Genomic DNA, 15,432 nt, shown 5'->3' on the forward strand with positions numbered 1-15,432 from the left:
TGAAAATTCCAATTTTGTTTTTAACTGCAAACGGAATTTGGGGGTAGTTGTTATACCCAAAATTTGGCATTGGATTAACTCAGGTCAAATGCGGGCTAGTTATGGTCCAACTCGGTACTGTGTTGTGAAATTGAAGACGCGTCTAAGCTTTCAGGACGCGTCTACTTGAGAAGGGATATGTTAAGGGGTGAGAAGAGTGCGTGGTCAGGGAAGGACGCACCCAGGCTTCATGGACGCGTCAATGTTTATGAAAGTGCTTGCCAGATGAAATCTTATGGTGATGGACGCTCTAGGACGCGCTTAATTTAGCAAGGACGTGTCGTAGGAGGTGAAACGCTGTGCATGATGGTTTAGAGGAGATGGTGCAAGTTTAATAAAGTGGAGGACGCGCCCTAAATTCTAGGATGTGTCTTGTGATCTTGAATGCTATAAGGAACGGTTGATGAGGAAACAGGTTTGGGTTTATGGAGGTCAGGACGCGCCCAAAGGGTGAGGACGCATCCTGTGTTTGATCTATATACTTTTGATGTTGAATTCAAGACAAAGCTTGCATGGAGAGGAGCAATGGAGGTTATTTTTACTAATGTATTTGTTGCAGGTACTCTTTGAAGAATTCCCTCCTTGAGACGGTCAAGGAGGGGGATGTCCGTGAAAAGCTTGAAGGCCTCCAGGGGTATGCCTGATGACTGAAGGCCTTCTCCTGTATTCAACGGGTGTCCTCGTTGGGGATGTGGGGTTTACTTTGGTGTGTGCTTTGGGAGCTCTGTTCTTGTATTCAACGGGTGTCCTCGTTGGAGAACTTTAGAGTCATCCTGCACTTTGCACCCAAGAGCTTGGGATCACCTGTCCTGCTATCTGGTGGGTTATCCTCATTCGGGAGACAAGGACGCGTCTGACACTTGGGGTGAACCGTGGCTATACCTGCGTTCGTGAATCAAGGGAGATAGCTGTAGCGGAGTGTTATCCTTGCGCAGGGAGATGCACTATCTGTGAAGTCCTACGATTACGGACGAGTCTTGGGCCTTCGCGGTTGGGCCTCATAGTTGGACATTCCTAAAGCTAGCGGAAGACGGATATTGGATGAGCTTCTACTGGGCTTAGGAGTAGGAAGTCTAAACTCATTAGACTTCCTGTTCTACGAGAACTACGTCAGCCTTGATCCCTATATAAAGGGTACGTAGGCACATTGAGAGGGTAAGAAGTTGAGAGCTGATAAGAGAGCCACCACTTACTCTGATCAATCTCAGCCTAAAACAACCACAATCAACCACACACCGCTAAAGTTTCCGGCAAAGAACCACCGTCACATATCTTAATTCCGGCGAGAAACCTCAATTTTTGTTGTTACCAGACGCAATTAACGAATGGAAGAACTCGAAAAAATTCATGCACCGGAAGAGAAGTTATGTGTTGGGGCAACTAAACGAGATAGAGGAAGATTTGCTCGAGTTGGATGTGGCATGTGTGCCAAGAGATAGTAATAGACTTGCTATCTATCTTGCTAAGGACGGAGCCGAGACCAGGAGGAATTTGGTAAACATTGATGGTTTGTTTGGAAGAGTTCATGAACTCTGGTGTTATGATATGGGGTTTGAGCCGGCTGGACAGAGGCTTTCGGAGGTTGATGAAGAGGACCCGAACATGGAAGAGGATGGTGAGGTTATCCAGAATATGCCTATGGAAGTGAAGATGGTAGATTGATGAGAGGTGGTACCTTTTAATTTCACCGTTGAGCCTGTTCTAATGTCTTTTGTTCTAAATATTGTTCCGGTAAGGGGCTTAAATGGCTGCTGGGGTTTGTGAACCCTGTAGCCGATAACGGATTTTCGAAATAGTTGCCAACTTTGTCAAATCATCATATATATTAATATTTTATTTTCATCCAATTTTATATCAATTTCAAGTTGGCAACATTCTACTTCAATAGTTAGCAACATTTAATTGTTGCCTATTGGTCCCTTAAATTAAATTGTAAACGACTCATAAATTAAAAAAAAATTATTAATATAAACTTTTTACATTTGTATATGTATTTTAACCATTTTAGGAAGTTTTGACAACCTTGATAGACAATCATACATAGGTTGGCAACCACAGGTGTCATGTCATATAAAATTTGTCAACACCTTGACAACCTTTATGGAAGATACTCTGATATATGTGAGTTGCTTATCCAAAGAAATAATTTTAATCTAACTTTAATCAACTTATGAATCAATATACATCAATAGCAAAGATCTAAAATTCCAAATTTGATCCCATCTCGATCCAAATTCACCACCTAAATCTTGGTTCCAAAATTTGGACCAGGATTAAAATAATACTTTTTAGTATATTAGTTTTAGTTTATTACATAAAATTTTGATATCGGATAAGATATTTATAAATGTAATTAACTAACTTTGACTCTTTGAGATATTATTAATAATTATTTACTGCATTCAAACATTAATATAAATATTACAATACAGAAAACTTGATTTGAAACGGAACATAAATGAAATACAGAACTAAATTATCAACTTAGTCCGACAAATTAAATCATATAAGATTATATCTTGTAAAAATAAAATATTTATAATAGAAAGGCTTAAAATACTAAAAATAAATATTTTAATATTTGAACCAAAATTCATACCAAACATATGGAGTTGGAAAGAGGTTCGGTCCAAATTTGGACCAACTTTTGATCCAAATTTAGATTATGGAATTAATGCACAATTCTACACCCACTTCCCCATGGAACTACACTCCATACAATCAGTGACGCTAATTTCAGTGGAACTATTGTGGATCCAAAATGCATGTTACACTCGTTTAAATAATGTTATAATCTACTCCAACGCCTAACTGATGTATTACTATTCCTCACTTCAGGGTCAGTTATAAGAACATTACTTTGAAAGAAAAAAATAAAGCATATGGAACCACAAGTGAAGTAACACAATCATATATTTCTGGAACAAAATTCCATATATACACCTGTCTAAGTTGATTCCAGTTTCCGAGTCTTACAATGTTATGATCGAGTAGTTCCATCAAAAAACAATGAATTGCACTGCTTCAAAAGAGGGATATTGGTAATTATATATAAATAACTGTCCAATATATAGGGACCTTGGTAATCCTTCTTTGTAGCCTCGCACGCTCAATAACAGGGCTTTCTCACCATTCAAAATTTTGCACAATCTACCTTGTAAACAAAATGTTTTTAAGGCATTCTATTTTCAGTTTCTATTTGTTATTATACTAGGGAAGGGATGGCATGCTTAGAAAAGTAAGAGGAGCGTCAATTCATCATTTTCCTTAGCCTCTTCTCAGCATCACTGGCAGTCTTGTTCTGTGGTTCAAGGACGCATACATGCTTAAAGTCTGCAAATGCCATGACACACGTTTTAAGAGAAGCCAATACAAAGTTGATACATAACACAACACAAACAGTTTCCTTATGTTTTTTAAAGCAGCTATCTTATTATTTCTTTTTCAAGCAGCTATCTGATTATTTCTTTTTCAAGCAGCTATCTCACGATACAAATACTCTAAGACTCAATAAGCTTCAGATCTGATGATAAATTAATATATAACTTGATAGAGTTATAACCCTTTACCCAGCCTACCCGATGCGTACTTGCGCAGCATATCAATAAGAATTATGGCATCTTAATCCCTTACTGCTTCATTTGCTTATAAAGGCTAAGTAGGTGGATGAAATGATATTAATACCGTTTTGTGGGAAACAAATTTATTAATACCTACATTACATTTCCTAGCAAACTACACTAAAATAGTCCTACAGATATGTGAGCGAAGCCTCATTCAATCTCCTACTACTCATCTTTAAAACCTCATTATATGAAAATGCACATTCGTATTATTACTCTTCCCTTTGCATCCTTTATTTCTCAACTATAATATTGTCTGCATAAATTTTTTTCATTCATCATGTGGAAGATCGAACATCAAAAGGAACTTATTTCGCCAAATGACATATCTAAAATTCTCCTGAAACTTCCCTATTTGAGCATTTAATAAAGAGTTTTTGCACTTTACCTTCCCTGCAGTTTTCTAATAATGGAAAATAACTACAGAAGCATAACGTGCCTCCGCTGGAAAATCACAGTAACTAATATTCTACATCCTCATACATTTAGTTAATATTATATATAGTTAAGAGATTAGTGCATAAAGATGTAATACAATTCATTCTTCAACACAAAAATGTTTCTACAACTGGATAATTCAACTTTAGAAGCGGCTAGAAAATTGTTTTGAGAAACTGTAAGTAGCCAGAGACATCTAATGAGTTTAAAGGTATATTGGTGGTCCAAGCTTTGGGAATTGAGAATTCATATTAAAACACTATCTGCGGAAAGAAAGTCAAGAGTTGCTTCCGCTAGAAGCTGCTCTGCTTAGAATAAATATTAGTGAAATGATTCTTGTTTCAGGTGCAGTGGTGAGCAAAGAGAGAATGCTACCCATATTCTTTGGCTTTGTGCAAAAATCAAGAGAAACGTGAAAGAGAAGTGGCTTTTGGAAGACTAGTAAGTCTAGTGAGTCCCCTGACACGATAAGTTTCTTGTCTAAAAATAAAAACACATCAGATCTCCAGATAAATTTGAATATTTTGTTTCTCACTTGGAAGATGTGGAACATTAGAAACAAAGTTCTTCAACGTGATACCCAGCCCACTGTATATGATGTTCAAACTTGGATCCAAACTAGTTGAGCAAATTTCATAATTTAAGAAAAATAACCTACAGTTCTTATGAAAATCAAGATGTTCGTGAAAATAAAGAGGTTAGATGGTCTCCTCCCGCAGTAGGAGCTGCGAAGATAAATGTTAACGCATACCTAAGGATTGACAGCAAGGCATGCAGAATTTCTGCTTTCACAAGAGATGAAAATGGTCATTGTTGGTGGCTAAGACGAGATACTATCGGGCATTCATAGTCCCATGATTGCTTAATTATTCGTGATTAGGGAGGGGATACTTTTGGCCTTTTTTTCTAATGTTCCCAGTATTTTTATCGAGTCCGATTGTTTGAATTCTGTTATCTAGTCTGGAACATCAGAACTTTGATTCCTAGAGAAAAATGTATAAGTGTTATTATTGCAAGAAGGGCAATCATTGTTTAGCAAAGTTAGCTTCAACAGATCGAGTTAGTGTTGTTTGGAAAAAGAGATTTCTCTCTGTTGCTCGTCCTGCGTTTATAGAAGAATTGCCTGCTCTTTTGTAAATGATTTGGTGTTTTATTACTTTTCTTTACAAAAATGACATTAATGATTAAAATAAGCATAATTCAGGGACAGAATCAACTCATCGAAAATGCTCTCACCTTGAAGAGCCTCCTTTACAAAGAGAAGTGATTCCCTCGCTGTCCCTCGCCTCATATATGCCTTCACATTCTGCAAAGAGATCAAACAGGATGTCTGCGTTCAGCAACTAGTTATGAAATTTTGTATACCTAACCAATGGCTGATTACTAAAATTCTTACACTAGACAGCATGTAGACACGTACAAAAAAAGGACTTATAAGTTGATTTCATACTCCTTTTAAGAGCAATACTCATAGCAGGATGATGAAAAGTGCTTCAAAAGATACATTGCAATCTTACTATGACATTATTGTAGTAAGAAGATGATGTGGATACAAGTACACATAGTCTAATGCAACAAAACATATATTAGCTTATCAACCAACCTTCTTATCAAGTGTGATTGCTTTACTGCAATCTTCTTCAGCTTCCTGAAAGCTGAAAAATTGTCCAGTCAGTTAGGCATGTCCACATAAATTTATTACAGACTATCCATAGAAAATTTCGACGGAAGGAAAAAAGCATACCATCCTAATTCAAGGTAAGCAGCAGCACGGTTGCTATAAAATGTTGCATTTCCCTCATTCAACTTTATAGCTTCGGTATAATAACTTACAGCTTTATTCCATTCCTTTTTCTTATATGCGGCATTTCCCTGCAACAGAACCCTACCAGTACTTAGGAATCTGATGTGGAAATTATGTAAATTAAATTTAAAATCATGCAGAATATCAGAACAATTTTAAGACCAAAATTCGAGAGATAATGGCATTTGAACACAACTTAAACATATGAACAAGTACCAGGAGTCTTTTACTATGGATCGGAATGGACATATGTTCACAAAATTACATTTTCCGGAGGAGGAACACATTATTTCAAACAAAACAAATATGACTTCATGTATTTAGGACCTACAAAAATATGGATCGGAATAACTGCCACCATTGCCAGATATGATACCTACAGCTAAGATACATTTATGTCAGGATACAAAATATATTTTGCTACTTCAGACCAGCCATCTAAAAAACATGAATAGAGAGTAAATCTGTGGGTGAGAACAGTTAGAGTACGGAGCTTCCAGGAAGCACAGGAGTTCAAAAATATTGATCTTTATTACAGTTAGATTGAGTTTTAGCAAACTTAGATGTACCGATCAGAAAACTGGATTATTTAAAAATAAAGATTTTATCATGATTTCAATAAATACAAATAGACATGAAGAAAAATATCTCCCAGGCATGCATTAACCTTTAGAAGTCTAAATTTAACATTTAAGTGTCTCCACCATAATTATACCCATGGCATAACAAACCATTAATCAATATAGTTTAGACAAAGATCAACCACATTACTTCAAGAATGTTAACAGTTAAAAACACTAAGATCCTATCATGTACTACTTCGACAGTGTCACACAAATCAAAGCCAATCAAGCATTGCAGACCTGCTAAAGAAACAGTGCTTTCATAATTTTATTAGTGATGATTAACACTTTCTGAATAAAGGATCACTGGGACTAATATAAAAAAGATTAGAATATCCAAATATCAAGTGATAGGGAAAGATGCTCCAATCTCATCACAAAACTAATGGTAAACCTATCATATAGCCTGATCCTAAATTAACTTAATCATGCTACATAGAATACTCACTGGCGAGAAGGATTTAGATATGAACAGAAGCATGTGACAGGACAAAGAAAATGCATTAGCAGATCCCTAGTTACAGCAGGTCAAACACTAGTATCTAGTGTTCAGATTTATATGATTTTCTCTCTAGCAATATTAGAGCTTGGCTAGCAAGTAGTCCTGGTTGTCCAAAAGTTAAATTAAGTGAATTTTAATAAGTTTATGGTGTGCGGCTAGTCTTGTTTTTTGAAGTACTGAGGTCCTGATGAAAACCCACAAGTACGCACTTTTTTGTGGTAACAAGTACTTGTTTATAATTTTTACACTGCTTGAAACCAGGTAAGGACATATTTTTCTCAGTCTCCTTCTCAAGACCTTTAGTTATAATAAGCAAATATGCTTATTCAAGCTAAAAAAAATGCATGAAAGAGATATAGTTGGTTGGATACACTTCAAAACAAATAATAATATCCAAAAACAGAGAATTACATGACAATCTGCATCAACAGTTTATGTGGAAGAATAAATAACACCTTAAGCAAAACCATATATTGGTAAGATAAAACATTTGATTGCGTACAAAGAAAAATTGCAAATACATTCACTGAATGAACGCCTATTACATTAAAAAATCAGAAGGAAATCTAACCTTTTCTTTTAACAAGTCACTAGCATCCATGTTGCCATTCACGTCTGGTAATGGTACAGAATTGGAGACGATGCTAGCTTGATCTTGAAGAGATGAGTACATGTCTAACACCGTATCCAGAAGAAACTTATCAGCTCCATGGCTTGCAATAAAAGAAACTGAGATTGGATAATCATTATGATTTCCTATGGGAGCAGTAACCTGGAATATAAGTTAATCCCTATGCAAAATAAGAATTCTATCTGAACTAAAGGAAATGTATATAACTACGAAAACACCAAGTAAATATAATTACCTGACAGCATCCAGACATACTTGCGATGCTCAAAAGAGGAAACGCTCTATCATGAAACTCGGACAACACACCCTTCTTTGAGTTGAGTCTTAGTGGAGGGTCAGCAACAGTAGGAATAATTAAGATTCCATCGTCCTAAGAAAACAATATAAATTTGTAAATAATCTAATAAAATGGTTACTATAGTTCATAGGAACGAAGATGCACAAAAGGTCAAGAAAATAAACACACTTGCTCTACACGAGGCAACTAAAGTGATGCTTCATGCAATCCAATGAAGAAAAGAGATTTTTATTGTATGGGTTTACACAAAAATATCAATGTGCTATTAAAACAAATGTCCAGTCCAAGTAGCAACTATTAGCTGTTCAGTGACCATCTTGCATCGAATTTAATCACATGGCGTAAACAAAGGTTCAGGCCAAGTAGCAAACTGTTAGCTGTTCAATGGCCATCTTGCATCAAATTTAATCATATGGCATACTTAGTAGTGAGTACTAAAAAATTACCTTCTATAAAAAACTACCATTGCTTGGGCGTCCTCCAAACAAAGTAAATTCACATATATACATCTCATTAAATATATTCATTGTCATCCTGTAAAAACTGTTTGTGTTCAGGCACCAAGGATACTACACCTAAATACTACAGTATGCATGTTTCATATAAGCAAGCCTGCTACACCTGGCAAAAAAAAGAAACTAGGAGGTGGAACACTCACAGCCCTTAAATAATAAAACGTAACGCAAAAGTAGATATCTGAAATGTTGAATCGTCAAGAAAGTAGCAATAGGAAGTAGGAACTAATCAAGTAGATGACAATATACTGTGAGAAAATCCAACTTGCCTTGGCTTTTTCAGACTACCGATTAGCAAGTCTTTACCAACTTATAAGCCATTGCAAAAATTAAAGATTAAACACGCCCACAGTATTCAGAGATTAAATAATATAGAAATTCTATGTTCGGAGATAGATGCATTAAACATTCTAGAAAAAGGATCCAGATGCTAAAGAATTCCTCTTGCAAGGTACCAGATTATACAATTATCATATGCATAAGAACAGTACAGGATGTCTGTAAGTCTAAATCTAATGCAATATAAACATATCTATATGCACTCTTAACAAGTAAGCAGAATTTGATGAACCACGGAATTGTTTAGGGCCTTCAGGCAGGATTTGTCAAGAAAAAGAGAAAAAAAAAACAAATAACGGAAAAAATGTACAATACTATCACATTACCATGGAGATGAAGATTTCAAAATCATATTCTCAACTGTCAAGATATAGGTTCTATGACAACAACATACATCCTAATATTAGCATTTTGAGGTATCAAAGCAAAATAATCTGATAAGCAAAAATTTCTTGATACAACAGATAATCCGACGCACACGCATTATATAGTATTTATAATAAATCTTCACAAATAATCAAATACCTTCAAGAGACTCCGGATAGCAGCTCGCATTTCAGTTCTGACTTTGTACAAAGTTTTTACATTGTCATGTGTAGTAGTAAGTGCTTCAAGGACCCGAGAAGATACACCAGGTCCTACTTTCGGCTCAACTGATTCAACCCATTCGTGATGATTACTTTTAAACTCATGCCTATAGGCAAGCAAGAGATGCAGATCAGAGTTCGGTACAAAATTAGGCAGCTATAAGGAAATGAATATCCCAATTATGCAGCAGAATAAAAGTTCAGCTACGAGTATTCACTAAGCTTAAACAGTTCACAACTGTTAGTCTGTAACAACTTGCGAGGAAATAGAACTCGTCCACTAAGCTCAGGGAGTCACTAATGAAAGTAATACGCTATCTCCGCTCAACATTTAGGTCTCACTTAAATCAATCTAATATTCTACATAGTACATACAATCCACCTTCTCCATGATTAATTTACGCAATATTTTAATGTACATCATTATTTCATTGTTGTCCAAAAATTACACTATAACTCACTTTCTTAATATGAACTCACAAAGGAATGTACATCTCTAATTGTGAATAACACTTTCCATCAAAGTAGAGCATATAAGATGCAAGTGAAATATAAGGAAACTCTGTTGAACATAATGGCCACCATTATGATGTGTTTGACATGTTAGGCACAATGTTATATACTTATATCATTTAAGACAGTAACGCATCTTTCTGAGTATCCTAAGATCCATATGATTTCAGTGGCTGGTAGCAGGTAGGAAGGGGTTTCATCTCCTCTGTTCAGCATCTTGCTCTCTTTTTTCTAGTTAGAAATAATTGTTTAAGACTAACACTAGTATAATACCTCAACAGTGATAACATTGCAGAACATAAAGCTTTTAAAGCAGATATGCCACTCTGCAATTTCGTTGATTCCTCCCCGAATTCTTTTAAGCTAGGGACATTTGCTGCAATATATTGAGAAAAATTCATGTGTTCTGGAAGCTGATCTGCAAATTTAGTGCATAAAAATGTCAATAACTTACAATTGGTAGAGACAATCCTCTTTCTTTAACCAGTAAACTATTATCTTTCAATACATTACTGACATCTACAGAAATATTCAGTTATATATTTATAACATAAAAGAGAAGCAATACTGAATTGATTGCGTATATACAAATTTACCATATATTGAAAATTAAATAATAAAAATAATCATAAAATCAAGCAAGACTGGAACTTACAGCCTTTCAAATCTTTGATAACTTTGCATACAATAGATAAAATATTTTGCTTTGGAGCTTTAGAAAGTTGAAATAGATCATCAGCAATTATACAGCGTCTAGTCCTTTTAGGTTCCACCTGCTTCAAGTTGAGGAGCACATGTCCAACACGATGCATAACAGACGGATCACGAGCAAAAAATCCTGAAATAAGGTGGTCAATTACAACCAATAGATATAATACATATATCAAAAATCTATATATCTGATGACGGGTAAAAAATAAATCACATTCAAAGAATCCCTAAGACCTAGTTTTTCTGAATAGCTACTGGGTGCTATCTACGATTCCTGCCAAGTAAATTATATAAAATAGGTTTTCGCACCAGTCAAAACACAAAACCTAAACACTGACCATTTTCAAGATTTTATTAAAATGCTCAACTTAGTTCCAAATGGTTGGACTAATTTCATCAATATAATATATACAAATACACTCATGTATGCAGGACAATATTAATGCATAAATACAAGACAATCTGGATAACATTGAAGTCTGGATAAAAATTAGTATTCTAATTACCTACCAATAGTCTCTAAACTTTGTGAACTCGAAACAACCCCGATAGTAGATACAACTCCATGAGATGGGCGGAATCCGATGACACCACAATATGCTGATGGGATTCTGATGCAACCAATAATATCAGTACCTGAAACATCATGAACAAAAAAAATTAACAAAATTGTAATATTTGAAAAACCATCAACCAACACTAGAACTTGCAGAATCTGTGATTGCTGAGTGTAAGACAATCAATATTTCACTTATGTGCCGATATTATTCGCTTCTTAATAGTTTGATGTAGAAACTACTCAAAATATTGGTGTGGGGCCGTGGCAATGATAAGTGATGACAACACATGTTGTGAAAGATCAAAAAACTTAACATTAAAATAGAATTGTAACTGAAAGCATATAATTACTAATTCCTTATATTTATTCCAGAAATGGAAGGAGATCGATGAAAAAAAAGTCGGGCAAATCAAATTACAGTTATTAAAGCTCAAGCAACAAAACTTGAAACACAATAAATCAAATTGTTAGCAATAACAAAGTGACTTAAGAGAAAAGGCTAAGTTCATGCAATCTCATTTTCATCATAGGTACACTGAAGCCTCAGCTTTATAAAAACAATAAAGCTTGGCTTACACGCTAATTCACTTCCCGAAACACTGCCTCGTTTTTCGGGAGAGATAGTGGCCCACTTTCTTAAAATCCTCGAATTTTTATGGTTATCCATTTTACTTTTAATCAATCTTAGTGGTAAATATTGCAACTATCAAAACCATTCTTCTTTATCCAGTAAATCTCCATCCAACCTTTACATCTCTTCTGATCAGGTATCTTCGTTTTACTAACTGTTCCATCAAAACTGCATACACACATATATATAACTAGTATAATCGGAAACTGTTTTTGTTTAAACACAAATCGCCACTCAGATGGGCCAGTTTACAAAGTTCGATAACATGCCAGATATATTAAGATGTCTTTATATTTACCCTTCTATAATACAAGAAAATTGCAACTACCACTAAATGTATATGTAACACAGGGCGTTGTTTGACAAAGCTAAAATATCCAAAATGAAAAAAGGGGTTCTCATAGTTAATCAAAGTCATTGGGGTTATATAGTGGTTCTTTTATTCTCCACCGGCAAGGGCACTCACCCTCGAGGAGCTATTCAGATTACCGATGCTCAAGCACTTATTGATGTCAAGCACTTATTGATGCTTGTTCCAGTGGACATATAGCAGGCAAATTTCATGTGTAGACAAATTCTATCCAGTTGTATATATTCTACTGAAACTCTTGTACAAATCTCCCCTGCTTAAATTATCCGCTGTCTATCAACTTCCAATCATGATTTTAATCTTGAGAATTAATGTAGGTTACAGCACAATCGCTCCAAATGATCATCCATGGCGTTACATGTGAAACTAAACATTATAGGTTTTTTTATCCAAAAAGGAAGGAGTAGCGTTAGCAACGGAAGAAGAAATTGACGAAATGTTATCGGTCAAGAAGAAGAAATCGGTTTCGAATTAAGTAAATAGAAACATGTTATACAATGTTAAAATTAAAAAAAAAAGTAGAATAAAAATAAGTATTAAAAGGTTAATTAAAAAATAAAAGAATCTTAAAAAGAGTGGGCTGCTACCTCTTCTAAGAAAGGGGTAGTATTTTAGTACTCCCCCCGTCCCATAATAAGTTTCCTATATTGATTTTAGGCACTATTCATCGTAAGTGATTGACTATTAATTTACGTCTAATCTATAAGATCAAATATAGTCAAGTCATGAGTGATCTTGTTGAATTCGTATTTATGAGTACTTTAATACAATGAAGTTTTATATTTAATACTAATACAAAATTAAAATATTAACAATCAAAAGTGTGTGTTGGCAAACGTGTCCAGCACAAATAGGAAACGTTTTTAGGGACGGAGGGAGTAGTGAATTAGTGGTGAGCCAAGATTTATTGTTATAAAAAAATGATGCATATAAAATTGATTTCTATATTAATTAAACTAAAAACCCATACCAAGAGCAAAGTCAACAAGATCCGCAGCAACAGCCACAGCTGAACCACTAGATGACCCACCAGGAATATGAGATGGCATTTTTGGGTTTGTAGGGGTTCCATAGTGCACATTCTCTCCCGTAAACCTGAAAGCAAGTACAAGAAAAGCATTCAGATACTTAGCTCTCTAATTACATGGAAAGATAGAGTTTTAAAAAATGCAACTAGTACATGATAATCCAGCCTATTAACTTTTGAGAGATTGAGATTCGAAGAAATAATTTCCATATTAACAAAGAAAACAGAATTGCAAGAGAACCCCAAGTCCAAACTTAACAGTTCAAAATTTTAAGACACAAATAGTTATCTTCATGTCTGTTGGTTTCTCAGAAATCAAATTAACTTTCAAATATATTAAACAAAGCAGAGAGGTAAAATACCCAAAAGACAATTCATCCATAACAGTCTTGCCAACACAAGTAGCCCCGTTCTTCAAAAGAGTTGTCACCGCCAATGCAGTTTTGTCAGCAGTCTCGTGAGTATTCTTCCAATCCGGATTACCGAACCCAGTCACATGATCCTTCACATCAAAACTGCAAACGAGAATCCACAACTTCATAAATCACACACTTACACACACGAATAGTTATATTCCACTTCTAATCACCTTAAACTACAAGCTCTACAAAATTCACTATATGAATCTTCTTATACAGAACTCACATCTATTATCATCACATAATCTGAACACGTTCAATAGTTCACAATCAACAAATATACAAACAAATCCGCATAAAATACATATCAGAAAATAAAACTCACTCAAAATATATACACACGTACCAAAAAGAGTAAGGTTCTTCTGCAAAAACAGTAACCTTGTCTAGAAAAAATAAAGTTTGTTCAAATAAACTGATCTCTCTCTCTCTAGAAAAAATGAAGTTGTTTTCAAGAAAACCTCTCTCTCTCTAGCAAAAATGAAGCTTTGGAAGAAAACTTTTTTCTCTTTCTCTCACTCTTTTTTTGCTAATTACTCTTTCTCTCACTCTCTAGCAAAAAATGAAGTTTTTTCAAGAACCCCCCCCCCCCCTCTCTCTCTAGCAAAAATGAAGCTTTCAAGAGAACCTCCCTCTCTTTCTCTCACTCTCTCTAGCAAAAAATAAAGTTTTTTTCAAGAAAACTTCTCTCTGGCAAAAATGAAGCTTTTCACGAAAACCTCCCTCTCTTTCTCTCACTCTCTCCAGCAAAAATTAAGTTTTTTCAAGAAAAGCTCCCTCTCTCTCTCTATCTCTCTCTAGCAAAAATGAAGTTCTTCAAGAAAACTTCCCTCTCTCTCTCTAGCAAAAATGAAATTTTTCCAAGAATACTCTCTCTCTCTCTCTCTCTCTCTCTCTATCTCTATCTATCCTTCTTCTCTAGTAAAGATGAAGTTTCCTCAATAAAACTTCTCTCTCCCTCTCTCTCTCTGTAGCTCAAACAGAATTTATTAAAGTTTTGATCTTTTGCACTTTATACTTGTATAAAAGCACATACACACATATAAACACTAAATAAAAGTTACTAACACATCTTTAACAGCAAAAGTGAGCCCAGAAAGCGACAATCTAGCAGCAGGAGGAGGGGGGTGAGCAAACGCAAGCAACTCAAATCGTTCAATAAAAGCCCCAAAATCTTCTTTAATTATCATCTTCTTCGCTTTCATTTTACGCCGCTGTGTTTCCGCCAGAATCACAATTCCAGCCACGCTGATTCCGATCACCACCCATAATCTGGGATTTTCGAGATTCAGCAACTTCGAATTTAGCTTCGACATGTATGTATGTATAGTTGGATCAGAGATTTATGATCTGGGGTTTATGAAATTAGGGTTTTAGGGTTTGGTGAGTCGGCTAATTGGGGGGTTTTGTAGGGTTTAAGAAAGGAGAAAAATAATTGGGGGAAGGGGTTTAAGAAATAGAGCGAGAAGAATCTTTCTTTTTGCCAAGTCAAAAACTTGTGCTCACATGGTTGAGCAAACCGACCGACCAACCCGACCCAACCCAACCCAACCCTTTTTCAACCCGAAAAACCCGACCCAACGTAAATCGAATTATAGATGGGTTGTTTCTTGATCAACCTGACGTAAATGGGTTGGGTACGGGTTATAAATATTTTTACTATAACCCAACCCAACCCGATTCATTAATATATCATCCATAATTTTATATAATTTTTAAGTTTGATATGTATTTATACCTTTTCTCATATGTTTTCACGTAACTACTATAATATTTTAATTTTTTGAAGTTTGATATGTATCA

At 35.1% G+C, this 15,432-nt stretch overlaps 1 protein-coding gene across 1 annotated transcript; it reads right to left on the bottom strand.

Annotated features, from left to right (window-relative positions):
- Positions 1-2,934: 2,934 nt before the first annotated feature.
- Positions 2,935-15,099, bottom strand: LOC141686588 (outer envelope protein 64, mitochondrial). Its single transcript, XM_074491612.1, has 13 exons — positions 14,698-15,099; positions 13,573-13,725; positions 13,154-13,278; positions 11,134-11,259; positions 10,568-10,750; positions 10,186-10,330; positions 9,338-9,506; positions 7,896-8,030; positions 7,601-7,801; positions 5,845-5,972; positions 5,704-5,755; positions 5,337-5,406; positions 2,935-3,372 (listed from the first exon to the last, which is right to left on the bottom strand). The coding sequence occupies exons 1-13, from the start codon at positions 14,943-14,945 to the stop codon at positions 3,290-3,292; spliced, it is 1,818 nt and encodes a 605-aa protein (XP_074347713.1). The 5' UTR covers positions 14,946-15,099; the 3' UTR covers positions 2,935-3,289.
- Positions 15,100-15,432: the final 333 nt, after the last annotated feature.

Source organism: Apium graveolens, chromosome 9, assembly GCF_009905375.1.
Source record: "Apium graveolens cultivar Ventura chromosome 9, ASM990537v1, whole genome shotgun sequence".
NCBI lineage: Eukaryota > Viridiplantae > Streptophyta > Magnoliopsida > Apiales > Apiaceae > Apium > Apium graveolens.

What these genes read in the sequence shown, in the direction of transcription:
- LOC141686588 (XM_074491612.1), bottom strand. Translation starts at nt 14,945, where the DNA reads ATGTCGAAGCTAAATTCGAAGTTGCTGAATCTCGAAAATCCCAGATTA. An exon ending in ACTTTTGCTGTTAAAGATGT is followed by an intron (nt 13,726 to 14,697) that starts GTTAGTAACTTT and finishes TCTCGTTTGCAG; the next exon opens with TTTTGATGTGAAGGATCATG. An exon ending in GTATGTCTGGATGCTGTCAG is followed by an intron (nt 7,802 to 7,895) that starts GTAATTATATTT and finishes CTTATATTCCAG; the next exon opens with GTTACTGCTCCCATAGGAAA.